Source organism: Chroicocephalus ridibundus, chromosome 20 (assembly GCF_963924245.1).
Source record: "Chroicocephalus ridibundus chromosome 20, bChrRid1.1, whole genome shotgun sequence".
NCBI classification, from domain to species: Eukaryota; Metazoa; Chordata; class Aves; order Charadriiformes; family Laridae; genus Chroicocephalus; species Chroicocephalus ridibundus.
Window position 1 is genome coordinate 7098016 of NC_086303.1, and position 21373 is coordinate 7119388.

Below are 21373 nucleotides of genomic sequence, written 5' to 3' on the forward strand. Positions count from 1 at the left end.
CCTTGGGCTTGGCAGCCTCCTGCAGGGCTGGGTCCAAGTCGTCACCGATATTTTGGCAGTTTTTGCATTGAGGAAAACTATGGGGTTTGGTGGGTTGACACTGAAGCCAGCCTCCCGCTTTGAGTCGGAGGGTGCTGCTGGAGCGGGGCTGGCCGCCTGTCCGTCCGTCCATCCGTCCGTCCGCCTGCCTGCACACCATACACCACCACCCCTTGCTCGTTGGGGCCATCACACCTTTTTTGGGGGAGGAAATCGCGTTTCAGGTACCATTGGCTGCCTGACCAGTCCTCCCTACCGCCTACATTAACGCTAACCGGGGCGGGTGGGTGCGGAGCCGGGTGCCAGCCCGGGATGGCGGTGCCGGTGCGGGTCCCGGGGCGGCGGGCGGCAGGCGGCGCTGCGCCCCTTCTCCGCACCGGCCCCGCCGCCCCCGCCCAGCCCAGCCCCGCACCGAGCCCAGCCGAGCGCTGCCGGCGCCGCCGCCGCCCGGCGATGCCAGCGGCCCCCGGCCGCAGCGGCCCGCGGACGCGGCGCTGAGCCGGAGGACGGACGGACGGACGGACGGCGGCCATGGGCAGCGGCGGCCCCGGCTCGCACGGACGGCACCGGCAGGTACGGAAAGTTTGGGGCGGGCGGGGTGGGACGGGACCCCCGGTGCCGAGCGCGGCGCAGCGGCAGCGCCCGTCCCGGTGCCGCTGCGGGCAGGGCCGGTGCCGGCGGGGCGGGGGCAGCCGCCGGGCTCGCCGTGCCCACGGGAGGCGGCGGCGGCACCGGGGGCGCCGGTCCAGGGCTCCGCAGCGGGATGCGCTCCCGGCCCGGCCGCTGCACACCGACGTGTCCTGGTGCCGCGTCGCCCCCCGGGGCGGTGGAGGCTCCCCGCGGTGCGCGGTGGGGGGCTCGGGCGGGAAGTTTCTCCCTGCCCTGGGCCCGGCGACAGATGACTCCGAAAGAAGCGGTCACCTCCGGCCCCTCCGCCCTGCCACGGGGGGACAGTGGCCGCGGGGGGGGGGGCTGGCAGGGTCCTGCCGCGGGGGTGAGCTCTGGCCGGGGGTGCGGGGGTGAAACGGCTCTGCCAGCCCTGCCGAGCCCCTGCCGTTTCGGGGGGCGAAGCACTGCCGGGGAGCTCCGAGGTTACAGCAGCCAAAAACGCCTCTTCAGCCTGGGGGGGGAAATCGCCAAGCGTCGCCTTTGGTGCAAGCTGGCCCCTCAGCCACAGCTTCAGGCAGGGTGGGGTGGGATGTGGGCTTCGACCTTCCTCTACTTTGTTCCTCTCTGCCGTAACTCCTTGGCTTGCTTCTGGCCGATGCCAGGCTGGAGTGGGGCAGCGGCGCTGGGGTCCTGCTGCCTCCTGGGGTGGCTCGAGGGCCGCAGACGGGGAGTGACTTGCACAGGCCGGGTGTCCCCCTCGCCTGCGAGGGGAGGCTCAGCGGTCCCGAGGAGAGCATCACTCGCACCAGTCCCATTCTGTAGACGGGCAGGAGTGGATCCATGCCGTGGGGTTGGGCAGGGAGCAGGAGTCCCCTCCTCCTGCCTGATAGCCGTCCCTTTTGATGCAGTGTGAGGCCTGGGGGGCTATGCCCTGGGAGATTGTCTGTGCCAGGGCACCCACACCCCAGCGAAGAGCCTGCTCAGGTGAGGTGGTGCGTCTCCTGGGAAAACGATTTGAGCTGTCGAGTCCTCTGCTTTTCTCCACTGACAAGACTGACTGAGCTGCTGGTGACCTTGGGTTTCAACCCCCCTGATGAGTGGCCACTCTCTGCCAGAGAGAGGTTCCTGGTACTGGATGGCTCTGAGGTTCGAGCCGCCAGCAGAGCTGACCTTCAAAATGCCAGCGGCAGCGGGGCAGTGGGATTCACCGAGTGAGGGAGCAGGGACAGGCCCATGCTTGGGTGGAATTAGAGTTAAAAACTCTCCTGCTCACCTTGTCTGGGAAGGAAATGCTGCAGACGCTGGAGGAATGAGCAAGGAGCTGGAAATAAATCAGCGTAGAAGAGAGAGCACACTTGGGGGAAGGAGTCTTCTGCATTTTTATGTGCTCCCCTGCCACCTCTTTGCCAGGCTGGAGGGCACATGCCTCGTGGTGCCCTCGCCAGCGCATCTGTGGGGCTGGACTGCTGTAAGCGTACCCAGAGAAAGGGCTAAAATCGAGTGTGCAAAAGGGCTCAGCTCAGCCTGGGGCTCAGGCCAGGCTCCTCTGCGGTGGGGAGGAGCAGTGCGGGGTTTGGGGCAGTACGGAGCGTGGGAGGGCACAGGAGTTACTGCGTGAGGCTCCCATCAGTGTGGCTCCGAGTGGGCATGCCGGCCTCCCGGGTGCTGCCCCCTGCTCTGCAGCCGCGGTAGCTCTGACTTCCCAGTTTTGCCTGTAATTGAGCATCCTCAGTTCTGCGGAGGGAGGTAGGACGTAGCCAGTCTGACGGCTGATGAGCCCGAAGCTGTGGGGATGGAGGTTGCTGCCGTCACTTTGTGCTCGGGGGATGGCAGCATCTTGCTGATCGTCCTCCCCAGGGACCCCCCGCCACGCTCAGCCCTCACAGCCCGTTCCCAGCACGGGCGGCAGTAGGGTGTCTCCAGGTCCCGGGTGCAACCCTCACAGCCCTGTCCGAGCGTTTCCTCGCCTGCCTGGGCTGGAGGATCCAGCGCTCAGCTGGTTTCCAGCCTCGGGGGAGAAGGGAGATGCCCCCTCTGCCATGCCTGCCCTGCTGCCTTTGCCCGCTCTTTGGCTGCTGGAGGCAGAGCGGTACCGGAGCCAGTGCCGTGCCTTCCCAGGGGACTGTGGGGGTGTCTCCTGGCTTGTCAGGATCTTTCAAGGAGGTGTCAGCTTCTCGGGAGGCTCGGCAGCCCCTCCCTGCTGCTGCCGTCGCCTGTTGTGCAGCCCCCAGAGCTGTGCGAGGGGAGGACACCCTCCCTCCAGGCAGCGCCTGCGGGCGCGGAGCAGACAGGGTGGTCTGGGGGTCGGCCACTGCTGTCACGAGGTTTGCCAGGTGGCCGTGTGGCACGGCAGGGATGCGCAGGGTGGTCACAGGGCTGGGTGCGCAGCCTGGACCCCACTCCTTCACGGGGGGGCGTTTGCTAAGATGGCCTGACTTTTTGCTTCAGGGAAGTATTAAAACAAAATCGCCCCCTCCAACGGGCAGCCTGACATCCCCAACGGGGATGTTTCTGTGCCAGCCGGGTTTCCTTCGTGGTGTGGGGCTGCCCGGTGCTGCAGACCCCCGGATCGTGCTCTGTTGGCCAGAGCCTGCACCTCTTCCTGCACCGAACGCAGGTGCCCAAGTTCCAAGAAGTGCTGAAACAGCAGGAGTATGAAAATAGCTTTTGGAAAACCAGCGGAACTGTCGGGCCAGATGTGCGCGAAGGTTGAGAGCGTGGGAGCTGCAGCGGGAGGGCTTGTGTCACTCGGCACAGAAACCAGCCCCTGTGCCAGCCTCCCCCACCTCGCTCTGATTCTTTTTTGGGTGGAATTCTGCTAACTGTCATTACCCAGCTCACAGGGACCTTTGCAAACAGTGCTCCAGGCTGGCAGGGCTGGGAGCATAATTTGGCACGGCAGAGAGTCCCTCATTAGCACTGTGGGGCACCGGGCTGCATTCCAGCCGAGCTGCGACAGAGCGCTCCTGGCCGGAGGGCTGCAGTTCCACGTCTGGCTTTAATGAAGAAGGAGGAAAAAGTCTCTAGATCCCGTGGCCGGGGCCTGGGGGGACGGCGCGGAGCTGCTCCCGCTGTGCCCAGGTGTCTGCGTGCCGGGGGAACCTCGGGGAGGCTGCGGTGGCGGTGACGGCCCGCGCGTGTGGGGAGGGACATGGGCCCGTGCAGACGAACAGCCACCTCCTGCCACACTGGCTACGACTGAGCTTCATCTTCGGAGAGATTTGGGCACTTTGCAGTTTCTTCAGGTCCCAGCTCAGGCCCAGAAGGCAGAAAGCAGCTAGCGAAAGATATTAATGAGAAATTCCACAAAATTCCAAACAGAACGTGACAGAAGAGAGAATACCGATATTTTCAATCAAAATTAAGTGCTTTGATGTGCCAGAACACCACTCTTCATTTCAAAATGACATTCCAGGCTGAAAAATTTCAAGTCAGACCAAACACTTGTAGTTGGAGTCTCACGACGGTGGAGGTTGATAACTGTCAAAATAGCAATTGCTGCGAAGCTGTTTTCTGACAGGAGTTTGCGCGGGAGTGGGAGCCCTGCGTGCCTGCGCCCGCCTGGCTCCGGGGGGGAGCACCGCTCCGATGGCCGCTGCCGGGGATGGAGCCTGTCGCCTCCTGCTCCTCCGCACCCCGTCGTCTCTCCCCGGCCGCCGCTGGGCTCCTGGCGCGGTGGTTCCCTTCGGAGCGCGGCGTGGGCAGCACGGGCTGCATTATTGATAACACTGTGATTTATTTATGCGTCCTCGGCTATAGCAAACGGATCAGCCTTTCCGAGCTAAATATAGTTAGCACCGGGAGCGTGTCCCTGTCCCGCACGGGACGGAGGTGCCCAGCAGTGTGCCTGCTTTTTGTCCAGCTGAGAGACTCAGGAACGTCTCCTGGAGACCCCACGTGGTCTGGAGGGTCCCTTGGGCAGGAGCTGGGGGTGGACGCCTCCGGAGGGGCTCCGGTGCCTGCTGTGGGACTTGGGGCCCCGTGCCTGGAGCCTGGCCGAGCTTCCTGCATGGAGATAGAGCCGGAGCAGCAGCTGCGAGACCAGGGATGCTCGGCACAGGCTGACCCCCCCGGGGGCTGGCTGCTGCTCTGGAAGCCGCATGGGATGTCCGTTGGCGTCGGGGGCTCGTAATGTGGAAATGTGGAGGCTGGCGACAGCCTCATGTCTGCTGTCCTCACATCTGGGCGGCCAGATGTGCCCCCTCCTGGGGCAGGACAGATGTGAGCTGTGGCACGTGTCCCAGCCCAGCTGGCGCACGGCTCCTCCCTGGCCCAGCATGGCCGGGGGGTGTGTTGGGGGGGGTGTACGTGTTGGGGTGTGTACGTGTACACGCGTGCTGCCGCGCTGGGTGCTGATGCACACACAGCCCCGGGATTTCCACGAAGGGCTGAGCAGCTCTGAGAGCGCCGTGTACTTTTTCATTGAGGAAATAGTGCGCGTTTCAAGCTGCCATCAATATTTACATGTCGGGCCGCGACATCTCTGAGGGGATGCCGGCGGTGCGGGCTGCCGTGTGAACATCCCCCCGCTGAGGAAGCCTCTTGCAGAGCAGGTCCTGCCGACAGCCCCGCCGGAGCGCTGCAGATTGCCTAAATATGGTTTACACGAGGGAGTTGGTGCGGTCTTGTCACATCGGCTCATGCCCGCTTCCCGGAGCGGGGGTTTTCTTGTCCCTGAAGCCGTCTGGGGCTGGTTCTGGCGACTGGGGGGGTCAGGGCTGCCCGGCCGGGGGCAGCGGTGCCGGGCTGCGCAGCCCCTGCCGTCCCCGCAGCACGGGGTGTACCCGGAGTCAGGGCTGTGCTGCTGCAGGATCCGTCCTCGTCACCGGGCGGGCGGGGATGGAGCCAGGAGCGTCGGGATGCGCGCGCCCTCCCCGGCCACGCTTCAGTCTGCTCCTGGCCGAGCTGACTATCCTGCAGTGTTAATTAGGAGTATTTTCTTACCTCTGAATTCTTTTCTAGCATAAAATATGTGTTTTTGTCAAGATACCTTTCCTTTTTTTTCTGGGCAAATGTCAACGTTTTTGGTGACATTTTCTGATATTTTTTTTTCCAGCTGGGAGAATCAAAATGGAAAATATCATTTTAAATCAGCATTTTGGAGTGAAACATTTTTCATTTTGAAATGTCAGTTTAAAACAGAACAATTCATTTTGAAATGCTTCAAAACAATAAATGCCCTTTTACCACCTCAAATCACTTTGTTTTGATTAAAAATGTCAGCGTTTTCGGTTCTGGCACTTCGTTATATGAGCATGTTTCACTGTCTCAGCCTGGTCCGGAGCAGAGAGAACTTTAGGAGATGGTTGGAAACTAAAGGTTTCTTCTCCCAGCAGCCCGGGTCTGTCGGGTGGAATCCCGCGCCCCCTTGTTGTCCCCGGTGGGTGCGGGCGGCGGGGGCCGGTGCAGCACAGGTCACCGGGATGGGGACCGCGGGCACGAGCCTCGCGCGGGGCAGGGGCAGCCCGGGCACCCGCTGCCTGGTCCTGGCAGCGCTCCCGAGCCCCGGCGTCGTTGCCGCTTGTCTTCATGGCCTCTCGTTAATAAATTATGAGCCGGCACTGAAGTTTTATGGGGGACATGGTTATTTGCCCTGGACCTGGTTAGATCTCCGCAGGCGATAACGGTCGCCGGGGCCGGGAGGTTGTCACTTCACCCGGCAGCTGCCGAGCGCAGATGTCGCCGTCAAAGCTGTTACGGCTGGAGCCGCTGCCCGCGGAGCCCCGGAGCCCTTTCCACCTGCGGGGCCGCGGCTGATAAATAGTGCAGAGAACGTATTTAGAGCAGTCGACAGTAAAACACTGAGTCTTTGGGGATTAAGATTTTTCCTTAGGGGCCCTGCTCCTTCCCAGCGCAGCGCTGGTGGCAGCGGTGGGGGAACATGGCCCTGGTGTGCTCGGGGGTGCCAGGAGAGGCTACTGGGGGAGCGGGTGTGCAGAGGTAGCGCACCCAGACTTGCGTCTTTGTGGTTTTATGAGCTTTGCAGCTGCACTGAGGGGAGAAGCAACCCCCAAAGAAGGTGGTGCACTGGCACAGCGGGGTGCGGGTCCCAACGCTGCCGCGGGCTCTGCGTGTCTGCCATCGGCTGCCCCGTTCCTCAGCTCCCTGAGCAGCGCCGGCCCCGCCGAGCGGGAGGGTGGCGGGCACCGTGCGGTCGGTCCGTCCGTCTGCCAGCGAGTGGTTTGAACAGTGCCAAACCCTGGGCGTCACTGCAAGGGACGTCGGTGACGCCGGGGCGATGACAGCACCTAGCCGCGCATGGAGAAGGCGATACCTGGAATGACTCACTGCTGATTTACTCTGGCTCTTCCCACACCCCCTGGGTCTGTATTTAGTGTTTGTGATCTGTGTTAATAAGGAACTATAACGGGCCGGGTTTTGTGCTCTCAGCAGTCAGAGTCAGGAGCAACGCCCGCAAAGCAGCTGCAGTCCGGGGGTCGTTACGGCGGTGAGCAGGGCTCCGGGGTGGTGCTGGTGTGTGCGATGGCGGGGAGGGGGGGTTGTGGGGCCAGCCGAGCCCCGGGCTGTCCCCAGCTGCTCCTGGGGGACGCGCACCCCCAGGTACTCACGGCAGGCATCGCTGCCCGCGTTTCTCTTTCTCCTTTCAGATGCGCTGATGTCTGCCCCTCGCACAGACCTGGCCTGCCCGAGGCTGGCCGATGCGCAGGCGTTGGTGTGAAACCCCAGTAAGAGGTAACTCGCTCGTCCCTGCGGCTGCTGGTGTGATTCCTCCCTGTCCCACTGCGGTGGCCCGTGCTGCTGGACAAGTCTGAGCCTATCCGAGGACGGTGGGTGGGTGAATCCCGGGCATGTGTCCGGCCTCCCAGGGCCGTGTCCCCACAGCCGGGTCACCCCGGTGCCCATGGCCATGCGTGTTCGGGGGCCACAGCGCTGCGTGCAGCAGCATCAGTGCGTGGGGGCTGCGCCTCCCAGCCCTCCTCAGCCCCTCACCCTTCACCTGTCTGTTCTTGTTTTTGGTAGAATGAGTGAGAGGGACATACAAAGCCTGAGCAAATGGGTTTTCGTGCTCACTCTCTGCCTTACCACGCTGTGGGGAAGACTGACACTGGCCTCCACCCATCACAGAAGCCATTCAGGTAGGGGAAGCGACGTCCTCACTACGCGTGTCATGCTCCTGTGCAGTCGCCTGGGACCCCTGTGACAATGGTGGCACCTTGGGGTCTCCATGGGATGCCCGGCGCGGGGGTCGTGCGGTGATGTTTGGTGAGATGGCGTGAGATGGTCGGTGAGTGTCTGTCCCTCCTTCCTGGGTGGGAGGACGAGCGCAGGAGGTCTCGGGTCACGGCATGCACCGGCTGCGGGAGCGGGCGAGCATCTCTCTGGGGATGAGAAGCTGCTGGCCCAGGGGACCTCGGTGTCCGGCCCCGTGGCTGGGGTCCGGGTGGTGAGGATGAGCGTGCCGAAGGCGGGAGACAGAATCCATCAGACAGACGCCGAGAGGCACCGCTGTTTTCTCTGCGGTGCCGCTGTGACGGCTGCGGGATTTGCACTTCGAGGGTCCGTGTGTGCAGAAAAGTCCCTGGGCACCTCGGAGACAGGCAGGAACGTGGAGCCATAGAGCAGTAAAGCTGTTCCTTGGAGTTATGACTTGTAAATACTTAATATGGGGCATTTAAAAGCTGTTGCTTGGTGAGCCTAGCTGGTCTGAGGAGCTGAAAAGCAAATTTCTTCGTGTCTGTAGCAAAATCTGAGACACGTCTATGTTTTCGAGTTATTACTGAGGTTTATTACCGAGGTTTATTTGAGACACATCTATATTTTCGCGTTATTACTTGATCTGTGAGCAGCCGAGCCATAACTCTTTCCATCGAAGTCACAATGAGTGTCACAAACACACTTGTCATGGGATGGATACCCTCCATTTTAGCCTTTCATTAGAAATACAAATTTTCAGCCCTCTGGTTGTAAAGATCGTCTTGGAACATGGAACAAGTATGAGCTGCTGTAGAACTGAAAGTCTCGCTGGAGAGCGCAGCCTCGGCCTGGGGGTGTTAGTTTGTTATTCCCAGCGGTGGCGTCGAGGTCCCGCTGTGTGCGTGTCTGGGAACGCGGCTCTCTGCGACCGATCTGGTGCAGGACGTGAGCCCGCGGTTGAAGTGTGTCTTTTGAGAAGAGAAGCAGCTGAGGAGTCACGCTCAGCCCTCCGTGCCCACCCTGCCTGGCGCAGGAGCCCGGGGGGCCACGCTGGAGGCGGGGATATGGTCCTCCTGTGGGTGGGAGGACGGGAAGGTGGGTGGGAGGACGCCGCGGGTGGGTGGGAGCTGCCGGTGCTGGCAGAGTTGTGCGGCAGAGGCGAGCGCTCGGAGTACGGAGCGACCCTGGGGCACGTGCCGCCCGTGTCTCGTGCTTGTGTTTGCAAGAGAAGGTATTTAAGGGTTGATTTGAAATTGTTCATGCCCTTGCCTGACCCCACACCTAACCCTGTCCTCTTTCTGTCATTTTTGCCTGGCAGTTAAAGCAGTTCTAATCCTGTAATCCCCATCCTCGTTGCTTAAAACCAAATGTATCTTCCAGAGTGACTCCCTCAACCAGCTAGTCAGCAGTTACCTGCCCTACCCTCTCTCTAACCTGTGGCAGAAGAGAAATCTCCTCAGTCGTTCCTGGAATGACGTTTTGGCACCATCTGGGGACTCCCCGGGCCGGGGGCTCGGGCGCTCGCCCCGGCCTCAGCCGTTTGCCAGGAGCTGCTTCTTCGGGGAGAGTCAGACCTGGCCTTAATAAAGCAGCGACTCGCCTGCGTTTAAAGTGCAAATGCCTACGTGGGCTCGGGGGTGTGAATTATGTATGAATCTCGCTGCATACGAGAGGAGACAGGCTCAGGTACTCGCGTGCTCGCAGGCAGAGCCGGGCATCCGCAGCGGAGCAGGTCTTGTACTTTTTGTTCCAGCACGTTCCCGCACAGCAAAGAGGGCACACCAGGAGCAAATACTTAAAAGTTTGACCCCGCTCCGCGTCTGTACTAACACGGCGTCTCTCTGCGCGTCCGGGTTTCCTGGCACCGTAAGGATTTCGCGTGGCTGCGCTGGCGGCTGCCCCCTCTCCTGGGCTGGGTTTCCGTAGGCTCCAACCAGGAATTCTTCGCCTGCTTGCTGGGTTCATGGGCTTTATTTTCCTGTTGTCTGCCCCGTGCTTTTGCTTCGTTTGGGACAGTTTTCGGTTAAGGTTAGGTTTGAAATGCATTTTCCTAAGGTTGCCTTCTGAGTTGCAATGACGTTTTTGTCCTGGGAAGCCCGCCGTTTCCTTTCCGTGTGTGGAGTTGGTCTGCAGGCGGGAGCGGGGATAGCGGTACTGCGGCTGCCAGCCTGCGACCCCCGAGTCAGAGATGCTGAGGGATTGTGCGCATGAAAGGCCAGACACATCCAGAGTGAAAACCAGGTGTGGCACCTAAACATGAGCGATAGCAGAGGGAGACCTTTAATGGTGACAGTGTGGCCGCAAAGTTTGAGAGCCCCCGAACTCATGAATTTCCTGACCAGAGACGCCGCATGCAGACCCTCTGTCAGCTGTCCAGGGAAACGCGGCGCTGGGGACGTCTGGCTGTGGAAATCGGAACTGGCCACTTGTGCTCAGCCAGCAGGTGGGGATGCCCATGTGGCCCGGCAGAGCAGTGCTCCCGGGGATGCCTGGCTGGATTTAAATAGCCACATGCATCAAGTGCGGAGATTAAGTCATTTGGGAATGGGAAAGGAGAGACCTCGGTGAGAAAGACTCACCAGCAGTTGCACCCCCGTATAACATGGTGGGCTCTACGTGATGCACAAGGCTTTGCTTGTCTGGATGCAGCTCCCGCAAAGGTGCCCCAGCATCTTCACATAAACCCCTCTGATGCTGGTAATCAAAGTGCCATCTTTGCCTCCGTTCACATCCATCACTCAGCCCGGAGCAGAAGTGAAGACATTTAGTCAGCTGGGATTTGCTTTCGGGAAATGAGGTTCTCTGAGTGAGCGAAGAGCCCCGATTTCTGATTATCTTGTATGAGAGATTTACCGGTCGGTGCGTCGCAGCTCTGTGGCGTTTATTTGTGACATGCTTCTGCGAGATTCCCTCTCGCTTGGGTGGTGTTGGTTTCTCCATCCTGTGCAGCCTTTACACCACAATGGGATATTTTCCTAAGCCGCCTTCTCTCGACGAGGCAGGAGTCGCTCGGGGTGAAGCACCGCCGGGCACCGCGGAGGAAGGCAGGTCGTGTGCCGGGGGCCGCATCCTCTGCGTGCCGGGGGCTGCGTCCTCTATCGCAGGGTGCCCACGCAGGTACATCCGTCACCCAACGGCAGAACGCTTTCAGCCGCTCTCAGCGCACTGCGGGCACTTGGTTTTCTGCTTAGCAGGTGTGAAGTGATGGGATTCGCAGGAGCAGTTCGTGGATGTGCAGACAGAAGGGGGACGGAGCAGGACGTGGAGTCTTGAGGTGACAAGGTAGTGAAAAATCCCAACTGACACGCAGCGATAATGAGCAATAAAAACAAGCCTGCTTCTCTCCAAAACCTTCTTAAATAATACATGCGCCTAAGGCTGTAGTGATTTTAAGACTTTAATTATTTAGTGGATATGAGTAGTAGGGCTGTTGCAGGGCACGGGGTACAGACCGCTCATGCCACCGGCCACCTGGGGCCCTGCTGCCCCCGGGGACGGGACCGCTGTCCCCTCCCGGGCTCTGCCCGTCCCCGCGGTGCCGCTCGGCTCTTGCGGGACACCTGCACCCCTTCAGCAGCCTTTCGGTGCCCAGGAGGACAGGGTTTGATGCAGAGGTTCGGGCATCGCCTGGCAGTTACGTGCGTCCATCTTCTCTTCGTTTTACCGCTCCCCACCATCAACCAGAGCGGTATTTTACACTGAACATGCGGAGCGGTGCCCACGCCTCCCTGAGACACACAAAATGTGTCATTTCAGGTTATGCCATAAAAAACCATGTTCTGCCGCTCGCTTAAAGGTCATCCAGAGTAGGACAACGTTTTTATTTTATTTTTGCATGCAGGATTCAAAAGCCTTGTGCTCTTACAGTGCTTTTATGGTTCCATGAGATAAGGTTTTTTTTAAAAACGGGTTGCAGTGAGGAAACACCAGTTAAATGGGAGGGAGAGGCGTGCCAGGAGCTCTGGAACTTATCCCAGGCTCTCTGGGGCTTTCCTGCGCTCGGTGTTAAACACACCATCCAGCTGATCTGCATTCTCAGATCTCTCTAGTTGGAAGCTTCCTGCTGCTCAGCAAGAGGAGCAGCGCCCGCAGGGAGCCCGTCGCTCCCCCCGCGCCCGGGCTCCAGCTCTCCTGGCTCTTCCCAGGTGTGGAACACGAAAGCCCGGCATGGCAGGGACCCCCTCGCTCCGCTCTCCTGCCGGCACCCCCCGCCACGGGACTGCTCATCCCATCTGCAACGAGGAGACAGCAAAGCCTCTTGCTGGCCTCCTGGCAGTCACCGTATCTGACGCAGAGGGAGTCGTTTGCGTCTGGTTACAACCCCCAAGCTCCCGAGCTCGCTGCGATGTCGGGGTCCGTGGTGCTCGTGTCTGGTGTGGTCGTTGCGGTCGAGGGGCAGGAGAGCGGGTCGGTCCCTGTGGTGTGTAGGGAGCCGAGACACTTCGCAGCAGGCGGGGTGGCTCTTGCCCTGCTCCCCAGCTCTCCTGCTCGAAGGAGCCGACAGCGCTGCTGGGACCGTCCCTTAGCAAGGGGACACACGGTGCCCTGCCTCGGGCTGGGGCTGGCGCCTGGAGGGGTCTGTGCAGGAGAGAAGCGCCCGCGGCAGGTTTCCACTGTCACTGAGTCCCAGGGCAGCGTATCGGATGCTCCCAGGCCTTCAGGCAGGCAAAAGTATTTCATGGCCCACGAGAGGGCCCGTTCCCGGGGTTCCCTGTTGCTCCCCCCGGCTCTGCAGAGCCCTTGCTGCAGGGCTGGCGTGTCCCGGCGGGGCTGGTGCCTCCGTTTGTCCGTGAGCTGCTCACGGTTTGAGTCCCAGAGCAGGAGCGGGCGGGTGAGCTGGGACCAGCCCGGCTGCGGCGATGGCGTGTCCCCGCGCGCGGTGCTCCCGGTGCTGCAGTGTGCTGCCTGACCCCGCTGTCAGCTCTGACCGGCTCAAAGGAAAGCTCTGCGCTTTTGAAGGAAAACAAAGGCTTTCTGAACCTCTCTCTTCTGAGGCTTGCAGCTGCCCTCCGTGCTCCCTGCACAACGGCAGACCTGCACCCCTGGTACAGCTCGGCTAATTGCGGCCGGGCTGGGTCCTGCAGGGCTGGAGCACAAAGCAGCGTCTTATCAGCCGGGGCATCTCTGGTCTGCCGGGGTTCGGGGGCATCTCTGGTCTGCTGTGGGTTTTGCCTTCCCTGGGTGGCCTGCCCGGAGGGCTGGGGGTGAGGTGTGAGCTGGAGACGGACTGTGTCCGTCTGTCCTGGCGGAAGCGCCTTCCTTGTGTCTGCCGGGACGTCCAGGGCTCCTTGGTGTGACTGGCAGGGACACGGTGGGTGACACGGCTCGAAGCCGTGGGTCCGTCACCCCGCTGCCGCCATGCTCAGCTGCAGTAAGGCAGAGGAGAGGCGAATTTCTCTTTATCTCCGTGCTGCACCTTTTTGAGCAAATTAAAAGGGCTTTGGCGTGTTAGTGAACTCTTATTGCATGGCTGTAATGAGCGATTTCTCAGTTCTGCCTGGCTGTCCCTCAGCTGAACCTTTTTAAATTAGCTGAAAATGAGAAGCCGAGGAGCAGAAGTGAGCGGGAGCAGAGGGGTCGTCCGGCCCTTCCTCCCGGGAAGAGCTCTGCTAACGAAGCTTTGCGGGGAGGCTTTCATGAAAACCAGTCAAAACCACAAATACGCACAAGGGCTGAAGGTGGAGGGGACAAAGCCCCTGTTGGGGGCAGGGGACTCTGTTGGGGTGTGCGGGGTGGGCGAGTGGCTGCTGGTGGTCCTGGACCAGAGCGTGGTGGGAGCGTGGGTTCGTAGTCAGCTAAAGCCACGGGCCTCCGCTTATTCCTCAGATTATTTGAAAAATCCCATTAACCCTGAAAACAGGGCGAAACAGTCACATTTGTTGTGTAATGAGTTGCTTTCCTTCTCACTTTCACCAAATTCTACTGTTTCTGCATACAAAAGGAATGGAAATTATCATTAAAGCTGAATTATGATGGCATTTAAAAGGGAGGATAAAATTTATGGCCAAAGATGCTATTACAAAATATTTCCAGGATAGGTAATTATTATGGGCGGAAATGAAAGTGACGGTTCATTAAAAGAAAATGACCATGAAATAACAATAAATAAAGCCAAATTAAAGCCGTGGTAATTGCGCAGCCCCTCCTGCCCGTGTTCCAGCGGATGCAGGGCACAGGGGTGCGCAGCTCCCTGACGGAGCGGGCTGTGAGGGACGAGCGGTGTTGTCACCGCCCACGGTCACTTTAGGACGTGGCCTTTCTGCACAGCAGCGAGTGTCTCTGCCTGGCCCCGGGCTGGTGGCGTCACTGGAGAGCGGGTCCCGGGGCGGCTCCTCTCGTCTCCCAGTCGGTGCTCGCAGGGGTGGGAGCAGGAGAGGGACAAGGGCTGCTGTGGCTGGAGGCCGGCACAAGCCGGAGGTTGCACTTGGATCAGCGTTTCCCAGCAGGGATGTGTGTGAAAACGCTGCTGGAAGGCAGAGGGATTTCCCCCAGTGCCTGGGGAGAGATCCCGTTGCTCTCAGCTTTCGCTTGAGGAGGTGAGGTGGCTGCTTTCCAAAAGCTCCTGGAAGGCTGGCGGTGTTTGCTGGTGAGTGTGGGGATGGGCTGCCTCTCCCCGGGGACCCACGGGAGCACTTCCCGGGATGCAGGTGTGCCCTGCATGTCCTGCTTGCACCCTCTCCCGAGCCTTTTCTGCAGTGGCTGCCGGCAGCTCCCGTAGGATACCTGCCCACATCCCAGGGCATGGAAGGGGCTGAGTGCACGCTCCCAAGCTGAGGACACAGAAGACAGCTCTGACGGCGCGATGCGTGCTCGTCTGCGTGCATTTCGGGATGGCACACTGCAGAGACGCAGCTTCCCCGTCCTCCCCGCAGCCCGTCCCCGGCTCGCTGCAGAGATGAAAGCCTGTTCCCGGTGACCCAGGGGACGCCTGGGTGCGCGGCTCTGCGCTGGCTGCTCCGGTGCTCATTAAACAGGAGCTGCAGGGATCACCCGCTCTCGGGTCATGGGAATGGAGGCTATCCAGCCCCATTTGGCTCATTTGTATTGTGCTTGTGTGGGCCATTACCCAGCGAAAGTCATTGATTTGTGATGCTAACTAGCTTCTAAACCCGGATCCCAGAGGTGATAAGCCAGCACATCAGTTTTCTTTCTTCCTTAATATTTTAATGGCACTGGGAGGGGGAGCAGCAGAGCAGCCCGGATTTCTGATGAACACCGTGACATTTCTGTGTCACCGCAGGGCGCAGACGCCGTCCTGTCCCTCCCTCCTCCAGCCAGAGGATGGTGCGTGATGGTTTTAGCCGGGGTTGGAGGTGGTGGTACTGTGTCCGAAGCCAAACGCAGCTCGAGGCACCATCCCCTCTGGTAGCAAAGTGTGCATCTCGTTATCAGCTGCAGTTAACTAATGTGCTCATCCATTTCAGCAAAGCTCTTGGCTTGGCCGTGGCAAGAGGCCATTGATTTTGCTGGGCAGGACGGGTGTGAGGGTGTTAGGAGTAAGAGCTCAGATGCAGGCGGTCCAGAGCAGGCCCAGTGCTTCTCCTGAGGGGTGGGCTGGGGAGACGCTGGGTTGAGCCATGTGTACATCATCATCATCATCATTACCAGCCCTGGGGCGACTGCCGAGGCCGGGACAGCGCTGCCCATGCCGGGCTCTCCCGGTGCCTCGGTGGGGGCAGACGCTGGCAGCGCTGCCCGGGGGCGGTGAGCGGGAGGTGGCCTGGGGGCTCCGGGGCGCAGCCCTGCCTGACGGTGGCTGTTTCTCCTCCCGCAGGGGACGTAGAGCCTGGCACGTGCGAGGTCATTGCAGCTCACAGGTGCTGCAACAAGAACAAGATCGAGGAGCGCTCCCAGACGGTGAAATGCTCCTGCTTCCCGGGGCAGGTGGCAGGGACGACGCGAGCGGCTCCCTCCTGCGTGGATGGTGAGTACCCCGCAGCCACAAGCTGGGTCCCTGCAACCCCCGACTGCGTCTTCCCCGTCGGTCCGGCTGGAGCGGGGTCTCTGTGCCCCCCGGGTTAACGGAGGGACCTGCCCCAGGGCTCCTGCAGCAGAGCAGAGGGCAGAGGGAGCGTTTTGGGGATGCTCTCTGTTGGTGTGGCTGCGTTACCCCACCCCGAGCAGCCCCCGGCCGTGTGCCAGGGTGGGTTACGTTGCTCCAGCCGCTCAAGCTCCTCCAGTGCGTGGCTGCCCCAGGACCAGGCGCCGCAGCATCGATCGCTGCACGTCTGCTCACCGCGCTGCTGCGTGACGTGACTCCAGCCGTGCAGCACCATCACTGCAAGGGGCACTAAGCAAAGCTCCAGCCATGTATATTTTATTGAATGGCATCACGTGGCGTCAACGAAGAGCTGTTGGGAGCGGCTGCGGCTTCTGCCAGCGTGGTATTGATTCGCTTGACAGCCGTTGTCCTGCGAGCGCGGTTGTGTGTGCCGCCAAGAAATCCAGGACGGATTGTCAGGGAAGGCTTTCATTGTCCCAAACAGCTTGTGTGTGTCTTTCCCAAAGACAGGGGCGCCCGCTCTGGTTACCCAGGTTGGAGGCATCAATTAGAAGAGCCTAACAGGGTTGAGCAGTGGTACGTCGTCCCTTTGCCTCTGTAAGAGGAGCCTGCAGCAGGTTGGGGAGCAGCACAGACCTCCCTGCTCTGGCTGGGAGTGAGGACGGGGCTGTGCGCAGGCTCTTTCCCCGGGGCAGGGAGGGAAAGCAGGCACTTTGGGGGCAGGGGGAGCAGCTGGGACAAATTGAGCTGGTCAGGCGATGTGCAGGGTCGCTCCACGCTTGGACTGTGCCAGAGAGAGGGGCTGCACCTGCTGCCCGACGACGGGCAGGGCTGGCACCCTGTCCCCCGCGCGCTGCCAGCCCAGAGCAGCCCCCGGCTGCCGCCGTGCCGTATCCTTGTGCCCCCGTGCCACAGCCCGGCCACTGACGCCCTGCTCTCCCCCAGCCTCCATCGTGCTGCAGAAGTGGTGGTGCCAGATGGAGCCCTGCCTCGACGGGGAGGAGTGCAAGGTGCTGCCCGACCTCTCGGGCTGGAGCTGCAGCAGCGGCAACAAAGTGAAGACGACGAAGGTGCGTCCCCTGGCAGGGTGCTGGGGGGAAGCCGGGCTGGCCTGTCCCCAGCTGGGGGCAAGCGAAGCCCAGGGAATTGTCCCCGGAGAGTTCGGAGGGGAAGGGGAGAGCCTCGGCTCCTCCAGGGCAGTGCCGTTTGTTACGGATGCACCGAAGCCGAGAGAGGGGCCAGGCTGGGCTGTTGTCACCGGTGCTGGAGGGGGTGGCACGAACCCCGCGTGGGTCCCACGGCTTTGCTGATCGATAATTCCCGTGGTGAGGAGGGCGCTGGGTGGCTCAGCCCCTGGGCAGACATGGGGGACGTTCCCGTACCAGCCCGGGGCTGCGGGTCCTGGCTGCTCCCCGGCGTCTCCCCGCTGCCCCAGGGCAGAGCGTTCCTCGTCCCAGCCGAGCGGCGCAGCCCTGAGCCCGTCACCGCTCCCCCGGCTGAGGCGATCATCTGTGACAGTGCTACATGATTATTATTTTCATGGCTTGCTGAATGCCCCAAAGAACAAGGTATAATTAAAATTTTATCAAACTCATTAGTAATTACATATATGCCATGGTTAATCAGTTGCATAATTTTGTAATCATTGTTCATACTGTTGAGCATAATTATTCCTTATGCTTTAGTTTTTCTCACCCCACATCCCCTGCCATAAAATTATCGCATTAAGTGATGCTGGGATTTTTTTCATTATTGCTATTATTTTTGTGCACTGAAAGCACTTTCACGCTCAAGTGTTTTTATGGACATCCAAGAAGGTTCCTCCGGCCCTGGGCGTCCGTCGCTGACCAGTAACTGCAGCACTACATTTAGCTCATTGTCTTTTTCCCATCTTAATGTTGTCGTTTATTTTTCCCCCAGCTGCTAGCTCAGCCCAAAGCCTCGGCTCTGGCGCTGCTGTCCTGGGCTCCCGCTGGAGACCAGCCCCGTCTGCAAGACCCCAGGGCTTCTGCGCTCCCCCCTCCTCCAGCAGCCCCGGCCCCCACGGCCACGCTCCTGCCACCCCTTTGGGTCCCTCGCCCTGCCCTAGGGAAGCCCTTTTGGAAATGCAGGCTTATGTTTTCTAAAGGATTTTGGGTGCCCCGTTAGGATTTGCCCCTCTGCAGACAGACCCCCAGAGGAAGCTGTAGCCAGAGCAGGAGGTTCACAAACAGTCCATAGGCTGAAATGATTGCAAAGAGCCAATTGTGTTTGCATCTCCTGGGGCTGTTGGGCAATTTGCGGACGGGGGAATCAGTGGACGTGTTGGGTAACTCGCCCGCTGCGAGCAGCTCGACCGTATCCATCCACAGGCTCCTGCCCACTCCTCTCTCTGCCCGCAGGTCACGCGATAGCCTCCGGCCAGCTCGGCAGCGGCTGACCGGCCTCACAGTGGGTCCCGCAGCTCTGTGGAGCCGTGAGCGGTGGGACGGGGCCCGGCCGTGCCTTGCCTGCGCCGGCGGGATGCACCAGGGATGCCGTCCTGCGTCCCATGCCTGCCCAGGGCACCCTGCCAGCTACCGGACCAGAGTATCCACTGAGCCCTGGCTTCCCCGAGGCTGCAAGTACGGGACCTGGCACAGCCGCGAGACCCCTGTCACTCCGCCGTCCCCTCCTCCCTGACGGACGCACTCACTGACCAAGAAATGGGCTCCTTTTCCCATCCTCTTAAACAAAATACTCCAGTCATGTAAAAGCTGTTAACAATACAGAGACAGACAGACAGCGGTCCCCCTAAACGGACTTTATTCTGAAATAGCTGAAATCATCGCTGTGACTTGCCTTTCCCCGTCTCCCAGGAAGTTGAATCAGGGTCGCCGTCAGGCATTGGGGGGTCAGCGGCTGTGTGACACCCCGTTTGGCTCACGGCCCCTGGCCCGGTGGGGTCCTAGGAGCAGGCATTGAGCTCCAGGCCTGACCCCATGTCACCGGGGGTCCAGGGGGCTGCTCTGACCCCGCAGCGATGGGTTTTCCCTGCCCCAGGATCTGGCTGCCTCGACCACGTGCGGCGGTGTGGCCGGGAGTGTCTGACCCCCGCCAGCCCCCGGAGATGGTGAAAGGTCTCCATGGAGCATGCCGCTGGTTTCTCCTTCCTTGGAAATCGCATTAATCAGGCCGCGAGTTTAATATCTGTTCTCTGCCGTGCAAGTCCCAGGCACCAAGTTACTGCTTGTGTTTGCAACCGCATTTCAGGAAGCCTCTTCTGGCTGTGGTGTGCCCCTCGCCGTGCAGATGCCCAGCCGGAGACCCAGACCCAGCCAGGCTCCATTGCATTGATTAAAAATAAAGAAAAACGTACCATCTCCTGGCCATGAGCTCGTGACCTTCTGCGGGACGCTCCATTTCCCCTGGTGCGGCAGCAGGAGTGGGGAGGACGGGAGCCCTGTGCTCCCGACGCCGGCGGGGCTGGGGACCCCGGGCTGGCAGCACTCAGCCGGAGCGTCGCTGCAGGGAGCAGGACCAACGCCTCGGGGCACCCCCACCCCATGCGGTGGGACATGGGTGCTCAGGAGGGGCCGGGGCGGCAGCACGGTGCGTGCCGGGGGTGCTGGTGTGCGGCCGCCTGCCCTCCTGCTCCCGCTGCCACCGGCGGGACTCGTTGTTTAGGCGTTTTTGTAACGGGGTATGGAATACCTGCTCCACATGTGATGTAAATACCAGACTGTGAAATAATAAATTCATTTTAATCTCTGCAAAGGATCTTTTCATTCGGCAGTGAAGGGGGGTGCTGGGGGTGGAGGGGCTGGCGGCTCTGCCCTGGCCATTCCAATCCCAACCGCCTTGTGCAACGGCGGACGCTCTCCTTGCCCACACAACTGTCTAATTCTCTGGCTCAATAAAATCTTTTGGGTGACTTACGCTCTAATTCCACGTTGCACGAGAAGGCACACTCTTTCCTTTAGCCGAACTGCAGAGGAACAGTTCGGGCGATGCTCAACGGGCTGATTTTTGTCTCAATATCACTGACATTGCTGCAGGGCTGAGTCTGCCCGTGTCTCCCTGTTTCCATACGCTGAGGTCTGACCGGTGACGACCTTCTTGGCTCCGGTGGCAGGTCCCCGTGCCCAGGGGCCATGGCCACTGACGTGCTGCCCGCGCTGCCGGAGTGTTGGCGCTGCCGCCGGCCCTGCGTGGCTCCGCTGCTGGCTTCACCCCGCGAAGGGTTTCCTGTTTTGTCGAGTGTTTGGATACAGTTTTTTGTGATTATGGGTTGTGCTGCCCGGACTGGTTTGAGGAGCAGCAGAGGGCAAAGCCTGGCAGAGGAGGGGCCGGCGGCTGCCCCCGTGCCCGGGGCCATCAAGCTCTCCCGAGATCGGGATGTGGCGGAGCTCCTGATGGGACAGCCCTGGGTGCACGGTGGCTTTCTGTCCTGGGCCCGGGACAGCTGAATGACCGAAAATACCCTTGAGATGGCTTTCTTCCATCAAAGCAGTGAGATGAGCCTGGGCCACAAGTCGTCAGGAGAAGGGATGCACGGCAGGAGCCTCCTTCCCTGGGGAGAAAAGACCAAGATGGACAAAAGATAGATAAAAAAGGCCACCATCAGCTTCCTGTACCTTTCCCGACGCAGAGCCATATCTGGCGGGACATCTTATCAGTTAAAAACAGCAAACGGAGGGAGAAAAAAAGACACAAACTCAGAATAATCAGCAAGAGATTCCTCAGCATTGAAAAACAGAGGATCTGTCCTCGCAGAGGAGCAGCAGGACTTGTCCCCCAGGACGTGGCAGCGCTTGTGAGGAGGGAGGCGGAGGGCAGGGGCCAGGACGGGACAACTCCTGCCCAGCTCCGGGACAGGGCTGCCAGGCTGGAACAAACGGCCGGTCAAGCTCATTTCTGGAGGCACAGCGTGGACGATTCACCCCGCTGCTCTCAGAGGACGCTGGGGCGAGCAGGGGCCCCTCCCGCCTCCTCGCTCAGCCAAAGCCCACCCGAGGCAGCCCCAGCGCAGGGTCCGGCAGCAGAACCTGCTGCCCCCGGGGTGAAGACGGGGCAGGGGCCAGAGGGGCCGTGCACCCCCCGAGCCGGGGCGGGAAGGGGTTGAAGGCTGGGGTGGGGAGGCAGCTGGGGGCAATGGGCAATCTGGCCCCAGGTGCCTGAGATAAAGGAGGCAGGGGTGGGGGGTGGTCCTGCAGGAGGAGGTACTGCTCCAGGAGGAGGTACTGCTCTTGACGTTCCTGGCTGTCCCATGCGGAAGCTGGGCTGTCCCTGGCAGCGCTCTGGGCCGGGATGAGATTCCCTCTCTGCCAGGGCGGTCGGGCCGGGAGCAGCTGGTTCTTCTGCTCCGGGGGCTGGGGTGGAGCGATGCGGTGCTGAGGGGATGCTCTTGTGTTGCGCTTTCTTAGCGACCCCCTGGTGTCTCTTTTCCCAGTTCTGGCTTGTACTGGGCTGTCGGGGGGCTCTGCAGCGCCTGCCCTTCTCTGGTGTCCTGGGCAGTGGGGGCTCAAGCAGGAATTAAGCGATGGCTGGGCTGGAGGCTGCAGCTCTGGGTTAATTCCTTCTTTCCCTCCAACACTGGCTGCAGCCCGT

At 60.8% G+C, this 21373-nt stretch overlaps 1 protein-coding gene across 2 annotated transcripts; it reads left to right on the top strand.

The window, feature by feature from the left end:
* The first annotated feature begins 458 nt into the window (after positions 1–458).
* On the top strand, positions 459–19534 carry TAFA3 (TAFA chemokine like family member 3). Of its 2 annotated transcripts, XM_063356851.1 has the most exons (6): positions 459–612; positions 7257–7341; positions 7630–7745; positions 15578–15727; positions 16751–16875; positions 18187–19534. In XM_063356851.1, exons 3-6 carry the CDS (start codon positions 7631–7633, stop codon positions 18196–18198), a joined length of 402 nt encoding a protein of 133 aa, XP_063212921.1. In that variant the 5' UTR covers positions 459–612; positions 7257–7341; position 7630; the 3' UTR covers positions 18199–19534. The 2 variants fall into 2 exon arrangements, with proteins under 2 accessions (XP_063212921.1, XP_063212920.1); XM_063356850.1 differs by lacking the exon at positions 18187–19534 and having other exon boundaries at positions 16751–17389.
* The last annotated feature ends 1839 nt before the right edge of the window (positions 19535–21373 follow it).

What these genes read in the sequence shown, in the direction of transcription:
- TAFA3 (XM_063356850.1), top strand. Translation starts at nt 7,631, where the DNA reads ATGAGTGAGAGGGACATACAAAGCCTGAGCAAATGGGTTTTCGTGCTC. An exon ending in CCATCACAGAAGCCATTCAG is followed by an intron (nt 7,746 to 15,577) that starts GTAGGGGAAGCG and finishes CTCCTCCCGCAG; the next exon opens with GGGACGTAGAGCCTGGCACG. An exon ending in GGCTCCCTCCTGCGTGGATG is followed by an intron (nt 15,728 to 16,750) that starts GTGAGTACCCCG and finishes GCTCTCCCCCAG; the next exon opens with CCTCCATCGTGCTGCAGAAG.